This window comes from Phlebotomus papatasi, chromosome 1 (genome assembly GCF_024763615.1).
Source record: "Phlebotomus papatasi isolate M1 chromosome 1, Ppap_2.1, whole genome shotgun sequence".
Classification (NCBI taxonomy): Eukaryota; Metazoa; Arthropoda; class Insecta; order Diptera; family Psychodidae; genus Phlebotomus; species Phlebotomus papatasi.
The window spans coordinates 101479880-101495327 of record NC_077222.1 but is presented as its reverse complement, the minus strand read 5'-3'; the positions used below and the strand labels follow the sequence as shown (position 1 = coordinate 101495327).

Sequence of the window (15448 nt, the reverse complement as noted above, 5' to 3'; positions counted from 1 at the left end):
ACATTATGCCTAAAGCCAGTATTACAGAGCCTCTAACAGAAAAAAATCACCTTTTTTCAATCATTTCAATTTTTCGCAAATGGACTATCAGTTTATAATTCAGAGATATTGAGTACCAAATAACTGATATTTTGACTTCTTTTTACTTAGATCGAAATTCCTTCTGTAGAATAAACTACGAAAATTTTTCATATAAAAAAATAAGTGAATAAAAGTTTCTAAATAATCATCAAAAAGATGAAATCTTCATCAAAGGGCGTTGCGAAAGGGAACAGAGAGAGCCAGGGAGGATAATTTGTGCTCCTACACGATATTTAAAAAAAAAAATAAAAAAGGATGAATTCAAGAATAATTCAAGAATATTAAGTTTTAGCTCACCCTAAGAACATTTTCACCCAAGTTTAGACTTTAAGTTTCCCGTCTTATGCCCTAAACGCACTTACGACTTAAGCCGAGAGACGGCTGAACGTAATTATAATCAAAATGATGATCAGATTACATTTCCATATCAGTTTCAGAGTAATCCGTCTCTCGGTTTAAGTCGACTGTATTGGTTTAGTCAATCGTACGATCTCAGTGAGTACGGACATGAGCTCGTATCGAGTTGTACAAGCGGTAAGACGAAGTACGGAGAGCAGCGACAGTATGGTGCCCACACCAGTCGATTGCATAAGCAGGTCACCTCCTAAGTTTCTCTATAATTAAGAGTAAATATTGCTTGCCCCCTATTGAATTGAATTGAATTGAATTGTTTTATTTATTCATGCCCATATACACAAGGTACATCTTAGGACTATACATATTTTTTACTAGATTGAAAAAAAAAAGTTTTCTGAACATTTAAAAGTATCAAAAACAAAAATCACAATATGGGAACCAGACGAACAAGCAACAAGCAATAGTGTCATTATTGTAATTTAATTACTGAAATAATACGTTTTTTAAACAAATATAGATCTTTACAATCATTTTCTGACAGGTGTGGCAATATTTTATTGTATTGAGTAACTGCAGAATATTTAACTGATTTAATTCCATGCTTTGTTGTATTTGGTTTAGTGATTTGTAATTTTTTAAATTGCCTAGTATTTTTAGGATTCTGTTGTGTTTGTAATGTTTGATTAGTGTGAATAATTTTATTATGTATTTTATAAATGTGAATGAGTTGCTGAGATTTCAATGTCTGTTCTATATTATTTATTTATAATTTTGAATAGAGGACCTCTGAGCTCGTGAAACTATTTAACCGGAAAACTGCCTTAACGACTTTATTCTGTGCTCTTTGTAGCTTATTTAAGAGATCCTTGCTTGCACAGACTCCCCATACGGATATACAAGGTGCTTTTGCTGTCTTGATATGTGTTTTGTTGAATCTTATAAACCTTAAATAAAACCAAATAAATCATTTTGGATTAAAAATCGGTTATGATGATTTGTTTTAAAGCGTTTCACAAAGTTCAATTTTAAAAATTTTCAAATAGGCTTTGGAGAAAATTTTGAAGAAGTTTTTGATAAGACTTTTCAAAGTTATACAATGTCGTCTTAGAAGGCTTAGTGAATCTCTAGAGCTATCGATATCTGGCTTCAAAATAATCTAAATATGGTTAGCAATAATTTTCTGAAAGAAAATTTCAATATGTTTTTTTTTTGTGAATTGTAAAGAGTATTTTCTATTAAACTTTTGATCAATTTTTCCGCTAATTTATTTATTTATTTTATCTACATTTATTTTCCCAATGAAGAGCCATGGTTACATCTGCCGCCGTCTTACCATAACCGGTCTTACTAGGTAAACCAGGTAAAGTCTTCTTAGTGGTTTTAGCAAGCTTTCAGCTTACAAAATCCGCTTGAAAGCTTAGATTCAAATTAATTTCTTTTTAAATCATATAAACGAACATTTTTCTTTATCGGAATTTCCATTCAGAAAAACTCATGAGATTTAAGTGAATATTTCAAGTCTGAAGAGTCTAATGGCTTTAAAACACTAAAAGCAATTTTCGTCAATAATTTGTCTTTTTAAAACCTTTTGTCGTTTCTGCCTATGTTACGGAAAATTTTCTTTAAAAAGCATTTTGTTTTTGATTGCTCCTAGTATATGTAGAGGCAATAATAAACTTTTTGGTCTATGAACATTTTTTAGGACATTATTCTCGAGTTTAAAATGCAATTTCCTCCGATAAAATATTCAGATCTGTGAGAACGCTTTTGTATCCCTCTGTCTAAATCCATCAAAATCGTTAAAATCGATGAAGAAGTGGATTAAAAACAGAATTTCCGCGAGAAAACAGTTTTTAGGTGATTTTTTCCTAAAAGCCTCAGTAAGGATTTTATTGATTTTTTACATAAACTCAAATTAAAACCAATTGGTTTTTTTTTTTTAGAGATTTTGGAGAAAATTCTCGTTCTTTTTTGTTCAAGGACCGTTTTCTTTTGGGAAGAATCTTCCAATTTGGCCCCCCTCTTACAAAGGTTACGTCCTTATCTTCGTCTCCTATAAAAGCCTCTACACATTAGGAGCATTTGTTTTAAATGTTTTTTTTAAAGAAAATTTCCCCAATTATTGTGGACAGTAACGTCAATTTTTTAAAAGGCATTTTTTTTGACGAAAATTGCTTCTAGTGTGAGAACGACATAAGAGATGCAAAGGTAGAGGAAAATACTCTCCCTTCGAACGTTCATGCCTTCGAATAATGTGAATTTTCTTTTGTTTTCCTAAGAGATTTTCACATAATTTGTAATTATGAATAATTGATGATAAGCTAACTAATATTTAATAGAAATGTGTAAGTCTCTTAGGAAAAACAAAAGAAAATTCACACTATTCGAAGGCATGAACGTTCGAAGGGAGAGTACTTTCCCCTACTGTTTCTAATTAGACCTCTATAGTTTTCCTTAAATTTATTCTAAATTTGTGTGCCAGTTCTTAGTCCATTTTTAATTTCTTGTGTATTCAGACTTTGACATCATTATTTATTTTTTTCTAGAAGATATTATAGGATATTTCTTGGAAGTGTTTGCAAATTTTACAAAGATATCTGAGCAAATTTAATTAATTACGGTCCAAATATTTTTTTCTAACCAATTGCTTTTGATAGTAAATTACTGTATGATAGAGCATTCCGCGAAGTTTTTTTTTACTTCGCGGAACTTTACTTTTTTTTTACTTCTTTTTTACCCTTTTCTATGCATTTTTATGCTATCTTATTCATTTTAGTTTATTTTATTATTTATAATTTTTGAAATAAACTGCCACAAATTTGTAAAAGGTTACCACCCTATTTTTATTTCAAATACTTAACCCTTTAACGACAAGTGGGCACAGGTGTCCCAAAAACAGAAACACTTTTTTAGTGAATAAGGTCAGTGTAGCAAAAGAATTCATGTGTTCACGTCTCTCGGTAACTTACTGTATGCTTTTTGAACATTTGACAGGCTTTCTACTTGTCTGTTAAAGAGTTTTTTATAGGGGAAAGTAGAGTACTTTCTTTTATCTTTTTAGTTCACTTTATGAGGTAAATGAAATAAAAGAATTACAAAATGAAAATAATTTTTATATTCAATTTTTAATTAAAAAATGTTCTGAGAATGTTAATAATTTAATTTAAGATAATTTTTTTATTTTTTATATGATGATTTCACAAAATTATATGATATTTAAATAAAAATCGCTTCAAACCCAGAACGATCTAATACATTTCTTTTAATATTTAATTTTAAAGACAATAAGATTATACTCAATATTGAGTACATTTTTGGAATGATCAAACAAAAGTTAAGGCAATGTATTCAATTTGGCCTCAGTCTCCTCTATTGGGAGAAATGTCAATTTGACGAAAGAAAAAGTGTTTTACAGATAAGTTTTTACACAGTTTCTATGTAAAAATATTATAAGGACACACCGATTATACCCTTCAGTACTACTATGAATAGTAGAAGATATCTTTCTGTGTCAGTTTCCACCTTATTGTAGACCATAAAATGTGTTAAAGTGCAAAAAAATGTTTCACAACGCGCATTGCATTATGTAAGCAAGATATGGTGAGGGAAAAAATTGGCAGGAAAAGTGTTTATTTGTCCTCTGATTTCATTGATTTTTGCGTCTTTTGCAGATTCTTAGAATATTGTTTAGAGTGTCCTGTGAGAAATGGCCAGAACGGATGTAGCAGGAAGTGGCAGTGATTTTATCCATTTGGCCAAGAACAATGATTTGATGTTCTCATAGAATTGATGAAATCGTGCAAAAAGGTGACGAAAGAATTTATTATTGTGCATAAATGAGATATTATGCATCTGAAAATACTTACTAATTTTAGATTAAATTGTAATTTTATTTTTGCAGATTATCTTAGAATAGCGGATTGTTATTAGTTAAATTGTTGTAGTCAGAAGGATATGCATTACCATGTCTACTCCAGGTGAGCCTGAGTCTTCGAAATTTCTCAAGACTATCGAGTGGGAGATGATGGACAAGGCCAGGTTCTTTCCATTGAGCATGCTGAGTTCCTTCACGGTGCGTTGTTGCCTCTATCCTCTCACTGTGATCAAGACGCAGCTTCAGGTGCAATTCCGGAACGACGTCTATTCGGGCATGCTGGATGCTGGTTCAAAGATTTACAAATCCGATGGGATTTCTGGACTCTATCGGGGTTTCTGGATATCTTCTGTGCAGCTGGTTTCGGGTGTTTTCTACATCAGCACTTATGAGAGTGTACGCCATGTGTTGGGCCAGTATGGGGCTGGGCAACGGGTCAAGGCCCTTGTGGCTGGTGGATGTGCTTCAGTTATCGGGCAAACGCTTATTGTGCCCTTCGACGTCATCTCGCAGCATATGATGGTGCTAGGGATGCCAGCTACAGACAAAGCAGGTCTCAATCCATTGGGCATCAAGCCACAGAAGGGACGTTTTCGGCTGGCAGCCGGTATTACCAAAGAGATCTACAGGAGAGATGGTTTTGCTGGTTTCTATCGTGGATATACGGCCAGTTTGATGGCCTATGTTCCGAATTCCGCGCTCTGGTGGGCCTTCTATCATCTCTATCAAGGTAAGTTCACTACTTTGGCACCCAGACATTTATTTTACCTAATTTTATTTATAAACTTGCTTCTTATCGCAAATTTACTTGTGCTCACAGAATTATCACTATCTGTAATTTTCAATGATTTCAGAGGCATCACCAGAAACTTAATTATCTTTTTAATGTGTTGAGATAAATATTTTTTAGTATTTTTCGGGGAAGGTAGGGTCGTTACACGAATGCATTACGTACGAAAATAAAGATTTTTAGGTCGAAAAATAATTATTTTTGAATTGTCCTGTATATTCTAAGATAGTCAATATTCTTGAGTAAGTCACGGAACATAGTTTACGGTAAAGTGATATAAGTTTGACATAGTGTTACAAGTTGGACAATTCGCCGGTACAAGTTGGACATGGCTTTTTTCTTGATAAATACAGTACAAAATTTGTTTTTAAGCACAAGGAACCAAATTATAAAACTAAAGCATTAAAAATATACAAATAAAAATGAAGTACTAAATTTATCAAGAAAAAAGCCCTGTCCAATTTGTACCATTGTCCAATTTGTACCACTTTATCCTATTTGAAAATGATTCAGATTCGTTTTGCAAATGATCTCTGAATAGAAAATCAGCTGTGTGAACTGCACCACTCTCCCCTATACATAAAAAACTATATTCATCTATTTTTCATTTTTAATGCTTTTTGAAACAAGAAAATTACTACACAAAAATTTTGTAAAAATCTGTACTCTTTTGACAAACATTGTTTGTTATATGACCACTTGATAAGCATTGTTTGTTTTTTACCAACATTTGATAAGTACAAACTTTTACGAACCTTTTTTTGTAGGTTATACGATTTATAAGCATTTTGTAAGTTCCCAGTAGGAATTCACAACAACTTAAGGAAATATTTTTTATGTAGTTTAATTGCAAAAAAGTTGGTTGATTCTACTGATGTTTTTTGTAATTTGCGTAACTTTAAAGCAAAGATAAAAATTAAAAAAAAAATGATTTTCGCAAATAAACAATTTGGCAAAAGTATTTTATAAAATTTTGGGATTATTAAATTAAAAATAAAAAATAAAATTAAAATTAAATATTTGAAAATGAATTTGGTTAAAATTGACATTTCCTGAAAGGCCAATATTTAGTAATGTAAATATTTTTTTTTATATCTTATTCAGATTTTAAAAGTATTGCTTTTGAACTCTAGGTAGATTCATAAGGCCTACTTATGGCAAAAATTTGAAGTCTCGATCTCCTCTATCTTGGTTTTAATTTTGAAATTTTTGATTTGCTACATTTTGCCCCAGCTTCCCCTATTAAGAAGAATTCTTTTTTTCGTGACTTTGGAAATTAAGTAACTTTTGAAAGTATATTTAAATATCATTTAAACTTGCTTATAACTTTATTTAAGAATCCGTTCTACTATTTGCTATAAATCTGATAAGAACAAAAAATAAATAAAACTGAAAATTGAAGGGCATGTCAATGTTGATTATTTTTCATAAAGTGCCGCAAAATTGGAGAATTTTCCATAAATGATAAATTGATTGGAGCTGTTGAGATAATCGTTTATAGCACTAACCGATAAAATTCGATTATTATATTATATAATTGATTTTTTCATCATTTGTAATATTGTTTAAAGATTTATTGCTGCTACAATAACTGAGATTCGTTATCTTCATTTTGTGCAGTAAAATATGCGTTTACACTTCATATAAAAGCATTATTACCTTTTTCATAACCTTTAATTATATCTATAGAGGGAGGTGGGTCTAATTTGAGCTGTGGGCAAGCCCCCTCGTAAACAAGAATAAAATGGAACATTTTTTGATATCGCTGTCTCCCAAACAAACCGATTTCGGACGTACTTGGGAGAAATAAAATAAGCCAATCACAGCGCGAGTTCTCTGTCCACATTCACCTAATTTGACCCTGGAGTTATAATTCTCTCAGAGAGACCCCCGACTCGAATGAGTTATAATAAAACTTACTGTTTTCCGAAATAACACCTCAACCATATTTTCACTAATGCTAAAACTAATTAGTAACTATCACCTAATACACTGTTTATGGAAAATAATTTGTCCGAACACATTGAAAATCGACTGAGAATTGGAGCTCTCTCTTTCGAGAAAATTCTTTTTGAGAGAGAGCCCTATAAATAATGTCACTTGACATGTCGGAAAAACATCCTCGGACAAATCCTTCGTCTTACCAGACTTTTGCTATATTTTCGTGGGAATTAAATATTTAATACTAATATGAAAATGGCACTATTTTGGGCAACTTACAATTTGGAGCACTGACAAGGGAGATTCTCACTCGATATCGAGTTCATTCATGAAACTTTGCATATTACCTAATTTGGGCATGCCAAATTCAATGGTGATAGTCAAAAACTTCGTTAGGCCTCGATACCCCCGCTACAGGGGGTGGGGTTGGGGTACAAAATTCATAATTTTGGCTCTAGCCGCCAGAGGGTTGGAAATAGCGACTTCGGGTCTTCGGGTGACCCCCCCATAAGTTGTCCTTGGGAATCTAAATATGACCTTCATTTTCCCCCCATCCCTCCCCTTCTCTTAAAAACGTGTTTTTTTGGGATATTTCGAAAACTAATGATCCGATAGTTTTCATTGTCGGATATGTTTTAGATGTTGTCCAGATGGATATTTCGTCCATACATACCAATGACCTTGAAACATTCCTTCATATCATTTTTCAAGGTCAAATATATTACGCTTTAAATATTCATTTTTTTTCAATCAGTTTTATCAAAGTATGATTTTTTATTAACGCTTATTTATTTAATAATGAATATAAACCCATTTAAACCGCTTTAATGCCATTGACATGTTTTTGACATTTATATGTACTTCAATTACAAATATCATTTTAAAAATACTCCATGTCTACCAAATTCTAATATTGGGCATTGACTTTTTTCCTAAATTAAGACATTAAGGTAATGAAATTTTCATGAAATTTGTGAAATTTATGAAATTTATGAAATTTTATAAAAGTTATGAACATTTTCTGGATTACGTTTTAACGATTGCTGATTATTAATTTAAAATTTATATTAAGGATTATAATATGTGAATGAAATGAAATGGCACATATCATCCAATACGACAATAATGTATTGAATTTCAAGTATATAAAGACCTACATGCAATCATTAACACAAAATGCTATTTTCTGATAGGCTTAACTTTTAAAAATAAGTATTTTGAACTCATACTAGACATCTTAAGAAAATCTACACAGATCAATCACAAAACCGGGAAAAAGTATATTTAAAACATGTACAGTTCAAGCATAAAACGACTAACCCCGTCCTACAAATAGATAAAGTATAAAATTAAACGGTAAGTGTACTTAAAATCATGCACAGCTGAATCATAAAACGGTTAATTGTGCGCCTAAATTCACGCACAGATTATTCATTAAACGGTAAATGCGCTTAAAATCACACACAGTTCAATTTAAAAACGATTAACCCTTTAAGGCCGATTGGAACACCGTTTTCCCATAAAGAAAATAATTTTTTCTGACCACCTAAAGTTATTTTTCCTTATGTTTGTACGTAATTGCAAAGTAGAAGGTTAAGGAATCTAGGATATTTTTTAGAAGTCTCCAGGTATTTCCTACATATGAAATTTTTAAGCTAAAAATTGACGAATTTTTATACTTCCAATTTTTTTTAAACAAAACCGTTCTGGGAAAAAAAACTACAAGACTCAAACATAATATTTTTCATTAAATTGAAAATTTTATCATTCATTAGTATTGACAGAAAAAATACTTGAATTTTTTGGCTATTTATGTCCCTATCGTTCGTAAAGGCAATAAATTAATCAAATCACACTCTGTTGGCATTTCGAAGTCAAGATATAAGACCTTTTACTGCATTTGGTCGATGGTTTTATTCATATTGCAGATTTTCGGTCCGCGCAAACTGTCTCGTCGTTAAAGAGTTAAGATTGCGCTTAAAATCACGCACAGATGAATCATAAAACGAAAAATCCGCTTAAAAACACGCACAGTGTGACGATAAAACGATTAACAATTCAATCATAAAACGGTAAGAACGCTTAAAATCACGCACTTTCCAGTCATAAAACGGAAAATGTGACTAAAATCACGCACAGATGAATCATAAAACGGAAAATGCGCTTAAAATCACGCACAGCTGAATCATAAAAAGGTAAATGTTGCTAAAATCACGCACAGTTCAAGCATTAAACTGCAAATGCGCTTAAAATCACGCACAGCTGAATCATAAAACCATTAAGAATCCGCTTAAAACCACGCACAATTCAATCATAAAACGATAAATGTGCTTAAAATCACGCACATCTGAATCATAAAACGGTAAATGCGCTTAAAATTACGCACAGCTGAATCATAAAACGGTATATGCGCTTAAAATCACGGACAATTCAATCATAAAACGGTAAATGCGCTTAAAATCACGCACAGTTTAATGATAAAACGATTAAGATATCGCTTAAATTCACGCACAATTCAATCATAAAACGACAAGTATACTCACAATCACGCACAGCTGAATCATAAAACGGCCAATGCGCTTAAAATCACGCACAGCTGAATCATAAAACGGTATATGCGCTTAAATTCACGCACAATTCAATCATAAAACGACAAGTATACTTACAATCACGCACAGATGAATCATAAAACGGTAAATGCGCTTAAAATCACGCACAGTTCAATCATAAAACGGTAAATGCGCTTAAAATTACGCACAGTTCAATCATAAAACGGCAAATGCGCTTAAAATCACGCACAGCTGAATCATAAAACGGTATATGCGCTTAAAATCACGCACAATTCAATCAGAAGACGGTAAATGCGCATAAAATCATTCACAGGTGAATCATAAAACAGTAAATGCAGTCCTAAGCGTTTTATGATTCAGCTGTGCGTGATTTTAAGCACATTTACCGTTTTATGATTCAGCTGTGCGTGATTTTAAGCGCATTTACCGATTTATGATTTATCTGTGCGTGATTTTAAGCGCATTTTCCGTTTTATGATTCATCTGTGCGTGATTTTAGTCACATTTAACGTTTTATGACTGGAAAGTGCGTGATTTTAAGCGTTCTTACCGTTTTATGATTGAATTGTTAATCGTTTTATCATCACACTTTGCGTGTTTTTAAGCGGATTTTCCGTTTTATGATTCATCTGTGCGTTATTTTAAGCGCAATCTTAACCCTTTAACGACAAGACAGTTTGCGCGGACCGAAAATCAGCAATATAAATAAAACCATCGACCAAAGGCAGTAAAAGGTCTTATATCTTGACTTCGAAATGCCAACAGAGTGTGATTTGATTAATTTATTGCCTTTACGAACGATAGGGACATAAATAGCCAAAAAATTCAAGTATTTTTTCTGTCAATACTAATGAATGATAAAATTTTCAATTTAATGAAAAATATTATGTTTGAGTCTTGTAGTTTTTTTTTCCCCAGAACGGTTTTGTTTAAAAAAAATTGGAAGTATAAAAATTCGTCAATTTTTAGCTTAAAAATTTCATATGTAGGAAATACCTGGAGACTTCTAAAAAATATCCTAGATTCCTTAACCTTCTACTTTGCAATTACGTACAAATATAAGGAAAAATAACTTTAGGTGGTCAGAAAAAAATATTTTCTTTATGGGAAAACGGTATTACAATCGTCCTTAAAGGGTTAATCGTTTTTAAATTGAACTGTGTGTGATTTTAAGCGCATTTACCGTTTAATGAATGATCTGTGCGTGAATTTAGGCGCACAATTAACCGTTTTATGATTCAGCTGTGCATGATTTTAAGTACACTTACCGTTTAATTTTATATTTTATCTATTTGTAGGACGGGGTTAGTCGTTTTATGCTTGAACTGTACATGTTTGAAATATACTTTTTTCCCGGCTTTGTGATTGATCTGTGTAGATTTTCTTAAGATGTCTAGTATGAGTTCAAAATACTTATTTTTAAAAGTTAAGCCTATCAGAAAATAGCATTTTGTGTTAATGATTGCATGTAGGTCTTTATATACTTGAAATTCAATACATTATTGTCGTATTGGATGATATGTGCCATTTCATTTCATTCACATATTATAATCCTTAATATAAATTTTAAATTAATAATCAGCAACCGTTAAAACGTAATCCAGAAAATGTTCATAACTTTCATAAAATTTCATAAATTTCACAAATTTCATGAAAATTTCATTACCTTAATGTCTTAATTTAGGAAAAAAGTCAATGCCCAATATTAGAATTTGGTAGATATGGAGTATTTTTAAAATGATATTTGTAATTGAAGTACATATAAATGTCAAAAACATGTCAATGGCATTAAAGCGGTTTAAATGGGTTTATATTCATTATTAAATAAATAAGCGTTAATAAAAAATCATACTTTGATAAAACTGATTGAAAAAAAATGAATATTTAAAGCGTAATACATTTGACCTTGAAAAATGATATGAAGGAATGTTTCAAGGTCATTGGTATGTATGGACGAAATATCCATCTGGACAACATCTAAAACATATCCGACAATGAAAACTATCGGATCATTAGTTTTCGAAATATCACAAAAAACACGTTTTTTAAGAGAAGGGGAGGGATGGGGGGAAAATGAAGGTCATATTTAGATTCCCAAGGATAACTTATGGGGGGGTCACCCGAAGACCCGAAATCGCTATTTCCAACCCTCTGACGGCTAGAGCCAAAATTATGAATTTTGTACCCCAACCCCACCCCCTGTAGCGGGGGTATCGAGGCCTATCGAAGTTTTTGACTATCACCATTGAATTTGGCATGCCCAAATTAGGTAATATGCAAAGTTTCATGAATGAACTCGATATCGAGTCCGAGAACCTCCCTTGTGAGTTTATCCATTTTTATCTCGCCTTACTTCTTCATATTGCTGTTTATTTTATTCAACAATATTATATCATTTAGTTCTTTTTAGTTTTTAGACACTTTTCACAAAATAATTTGGTATTTCAATAGATTTTATAACGTGTTGGATGCGAATAAGACATGTCTTTAAAATTCAGTGGACATGTCCTATGAAAATCCTAACTGCAGAACTGTTGTTATGGGGGAGTCAAATTGAGAAAATTGAGAGATTCGCGAGAGAATTTTTGCACTCTCTTTGATTTTTTAATTTATTTTAAGAAATAACACCTCAACCAAATTAACACAATAGATCTAAAATTTCATTAACTTGGACCTGAGTTTATTTTCCAGTAATAATTTTGAGCGAATCACATATTTCCCGTGAAGGTCTCTCCCCCACCCACTTTCTCTCTTTCGACTCTCTTGAAATGTCATTTCGGGCATTATTTACAGATTGGTTTTTTCGTTTTTACACGATTATCTTTCTTTTCTCATCATATCTTTTCAATGAAATATGATCTTTACCCTATTTAAACAAAAGTTGCCCGAGTACATTTGATTTTAAGTTGCATTAGAGTCCGAAAATCAAGATTCTTTCTTCCATCGAAAATTGCTATTGTTTGTCTCACTCCCTCATTTGCTATTCTTTTCCAAACAAATGAGTGAGAGGTATATAGAAAATTGAGGTTCCATTTCTAAAGCATTGGAAGTATAGGAAACCGACCCCCCCTGGCTGTGGGGCTAAATTGATATACGATTTTTCTCGTACTTCTAAAAGGAATCTGCTAATTAATTTTAAATATATAATTGCAAGGCCCTGCCTTCTTTAGAAATATGCGAAAAAATTGTTTATCAATTTAGCCCCATAGCTCAAAATAGCCCCACCTCCCCCTAAAATTTAAATTGATTTAACATTTAACTTATTTCTTCTCTCAGTGAAGATGAGAATCTTCTCAAATGCATTTTCTGCCCTTTGACATGTTACAGACCAACTGTACAAAATCCTACCGTATTGGTCATCTCATTTATTGGTGCAGTGCATCGCTGGTAGTTTTGGTGGCTTCACCACAACTCTCATTACCAATCCTCTGGACATTCTGCGAGCGAGGCTTCAGGTGCAGCGCCTAGGCTCCATCCGGGTGGCCTTCAATGAGCTGTGGGCCGAAGAGAAGATGCACATGTTCTTCAAGGGACTGTCAGCACGTCTGGTACAGAGTGCAGCATTCTCATTTAGCATTATCCTAGGCTATGAAACAATTAAAAGGATATCTGTGAAGGAACAATACAAACACTTAGTAAAATGGTGAAAGCACTTTTTACAGTGTACAATTAATTGTAACTGGTCTTTTTGTAATAGGCAAATTGAAGTCTAAAAAAAATATTATTTTTTTTCTTTTACGCATAATAACTTATACACAAGATTGTTTTACGGCTTTGTTACTATTCTCAGGAAGAAAAAAAATTGATGAAAAGTGTAATATAATTGTGTAGACAAGATGAATTATGTTTTTCTATTTACTGAGTGTCTCTGTGTAGTTGGGCATATTTTATCTCTTGGTTGCTCGGTGACAGAGTTGAAGGAAAATTGATTAGGGAATGTCTGGAGCAGGGTTCTTCATAAAATTTGCAATCGATCTTCCTAAGCAACAGCTTATCTCAATTAGTTATCAGATGTGTCATGAAAAGCGTCTGGGATTAGGGGATGTTACATAACCACTGTAAGTGAGTCAGAAATAAAGCAAGGCCTGAAGATTCATTCCAAAGGTTCCAAAAGGTTAGCCTTGTCAACTAAGGAGGTATTGTTCGAAAAGTATTCATTGTACTATGCACCGGGCGCGCCTTGAAAAATCTCCCTTAATGGTTGGCTCCTGAGGTAAAATTACTCCGCTGTCTGTTATAATCCACCCAAGTGTGTCTCGGCTTAAATAGAAAGTAAAGCAACACTGCACTGGTAAATTAGTAAGTTCAAAGTTTAAATTAGTAAGTTCAAAGTTTATTAGTAAATATCACTTTTTTTTAAATTAAATAATAAATGAATGATATTAATAAAAAGTCATCTATATTGTTCACTATGATAAGAGAAATATTTTGTGAGTAATAAGTTTAGGATTAAACATGTTCTATTATAATAAATGTTAATTCAAAGTTTTAAATTTGAACCATCCTTTGCAAAATGATCAAATTTGAATCAATTTGATCCTTATTTACCAGTGAATTCATTTCAATTTAATTCAATTCATATATTTCTTCTCAAAATGCATAGTTGCGTCTGCCGCTAATTTACCACGACCGATCTCATCAGTTAAACGGCAGAAAGGGCAACAGGAGCAAAGCATATTGAGGGATTAGTGTCAGCTAGACTAAAAAGGCACGTGTTGCTAACACTGGGATTCATTACAGGGAGTGGAAGACAGAGAATTTTACTCTGAGGACCTAGATAGAGGTTTTGTTTTTTTTGGATGTGGATATTTAAGGAGTTATAGGTAATTCCCAAAAATCAGGTTTTACATTTTATTTCGAATATTTCGAAATTTCGAAAGACTAATTCTAGGGAAACATAGCTTATTAAAAAAATTAAATAAAAACCGATATATATGGCGTTGAAAATTTAAAAAGAGGGGAATATTCTGGTACTTATTATTTGTATGAGTCCTGGCCGTTCCGGTTCACTGAACCATTATGCATTTTCGTTTTTATTAATTTGGAAAAATGTGACAGATTTTTTAACATATTTTTTGTTTCAATTATTACTATGTAGTATGAATATTCGGAAAAACTTAGTTTTTCGAAAATGAAGCTTCACAGAAAAGATGTTATGTGCCAGAAGATGTTTGATCTATGGGAAGCTCAATAGGGGTTTCTTATTTCGAAAGGGACATTTCGAAATAAAATAATCACAATTAAATGACCCTTTTTCGGTCCTTTTTCGTTTTACATGGCATGGGGTACAGTTTATCAAAAGATACTAAGAGTTATTATTATTTAGTGGTCTGAATGGGGAGGTAATGCGATACATAGCCTCTTCTCCTTCCTCGGTACACTCAGGTGAGTAACCAACACCAGTGGGAAATCATGAGGCTAACGAATAATTGATCTTGTCCTTCTAGAGAGGATTGGGTGAAGGGCTGATAACCCCTCCCTGGTAAAAGCAAAATTGTTACAAAAACTCGCAAGGAGCCTTCGATAGGACGGACTTTTCGACAGCGACCTATGCTGTGTACGAGCTGTCGGAGAGTCGTCAGATCTGGAGGAAGTCAGTGCGAGAGGCCTGGTCGGCCTGGTCCCTTAAAGAGACATTGCAGCAACCTAAGTAATAAACTAAGGAAGAATTAAGGTGGTTCCACTGCAGGTCCAGTCACTGCTCTAAGAAAAGTGTTTTGTTAAACGAACAAATGGATTTTGTTGAAATTTTGTCAAAAGGATGTTATTCACCAATTTGACAAAACTTTTTCTTGCGTTTTATATGGAAAAACACCCTTTTGACAAATTTTTAAC

At 32.6% G+C, this 15448-nt stretch overlaps 1 protein-coding gene across 2 annotated transcripts; it reads left to right on the top strand.

Annotated features, from left to right (window-relative positions):
- The first annotated feature begins 3800 nt into the window (after positions 1-3800).
- Positions 3801-13454, top strand: LOC129810146 (solute carrier family 25 member 44). Of its 2 annotated transcripts, none has more exons than XM_055860448.1 (4): positions 3801-4024; positions 4110-4245; positions 4340-5042; positions 12941-13454. In XM_055860448.1, the coding sequence occupies exons 3-4, from the start codon at positions 4403-4405 to the stop codon at positions 13258-13260; spliced, it is 960 nt and encodes a 319-aa protein (XP_055716423.1). In that variant the 5' UTR covers positions 3801-4024; positions 4110-4245; positions 4340-4402; the 3' UTR covers positions 13261-13454. The 2 variants fall into 2 exon arrangements, with proteins under 2 accessions (XP_055716423.1, XP_055716422.1); XM_055860447.1 differs by having other exon boundaries at positions 3801-4038.
- The last annotated feature ends 1994 nt before the right edge of the window (positions 13455-15448 follow it).

Coding starts and splice junctions, on each gene's coding strand:
- LOC129810146 (XM_055860448.1), top strand. CDS start 4,403: ATGTCTACTCCAGGTGAGCCTGAGTCTTCGAAATTTCTCAAGACTATC. Junction 5,043..12,940: donor CTTCTATCATCTCTATCAAG/GTAAGTTCACTA, acceptor GACATGTTACAG/ACCAACTGTACAAAATCCTA.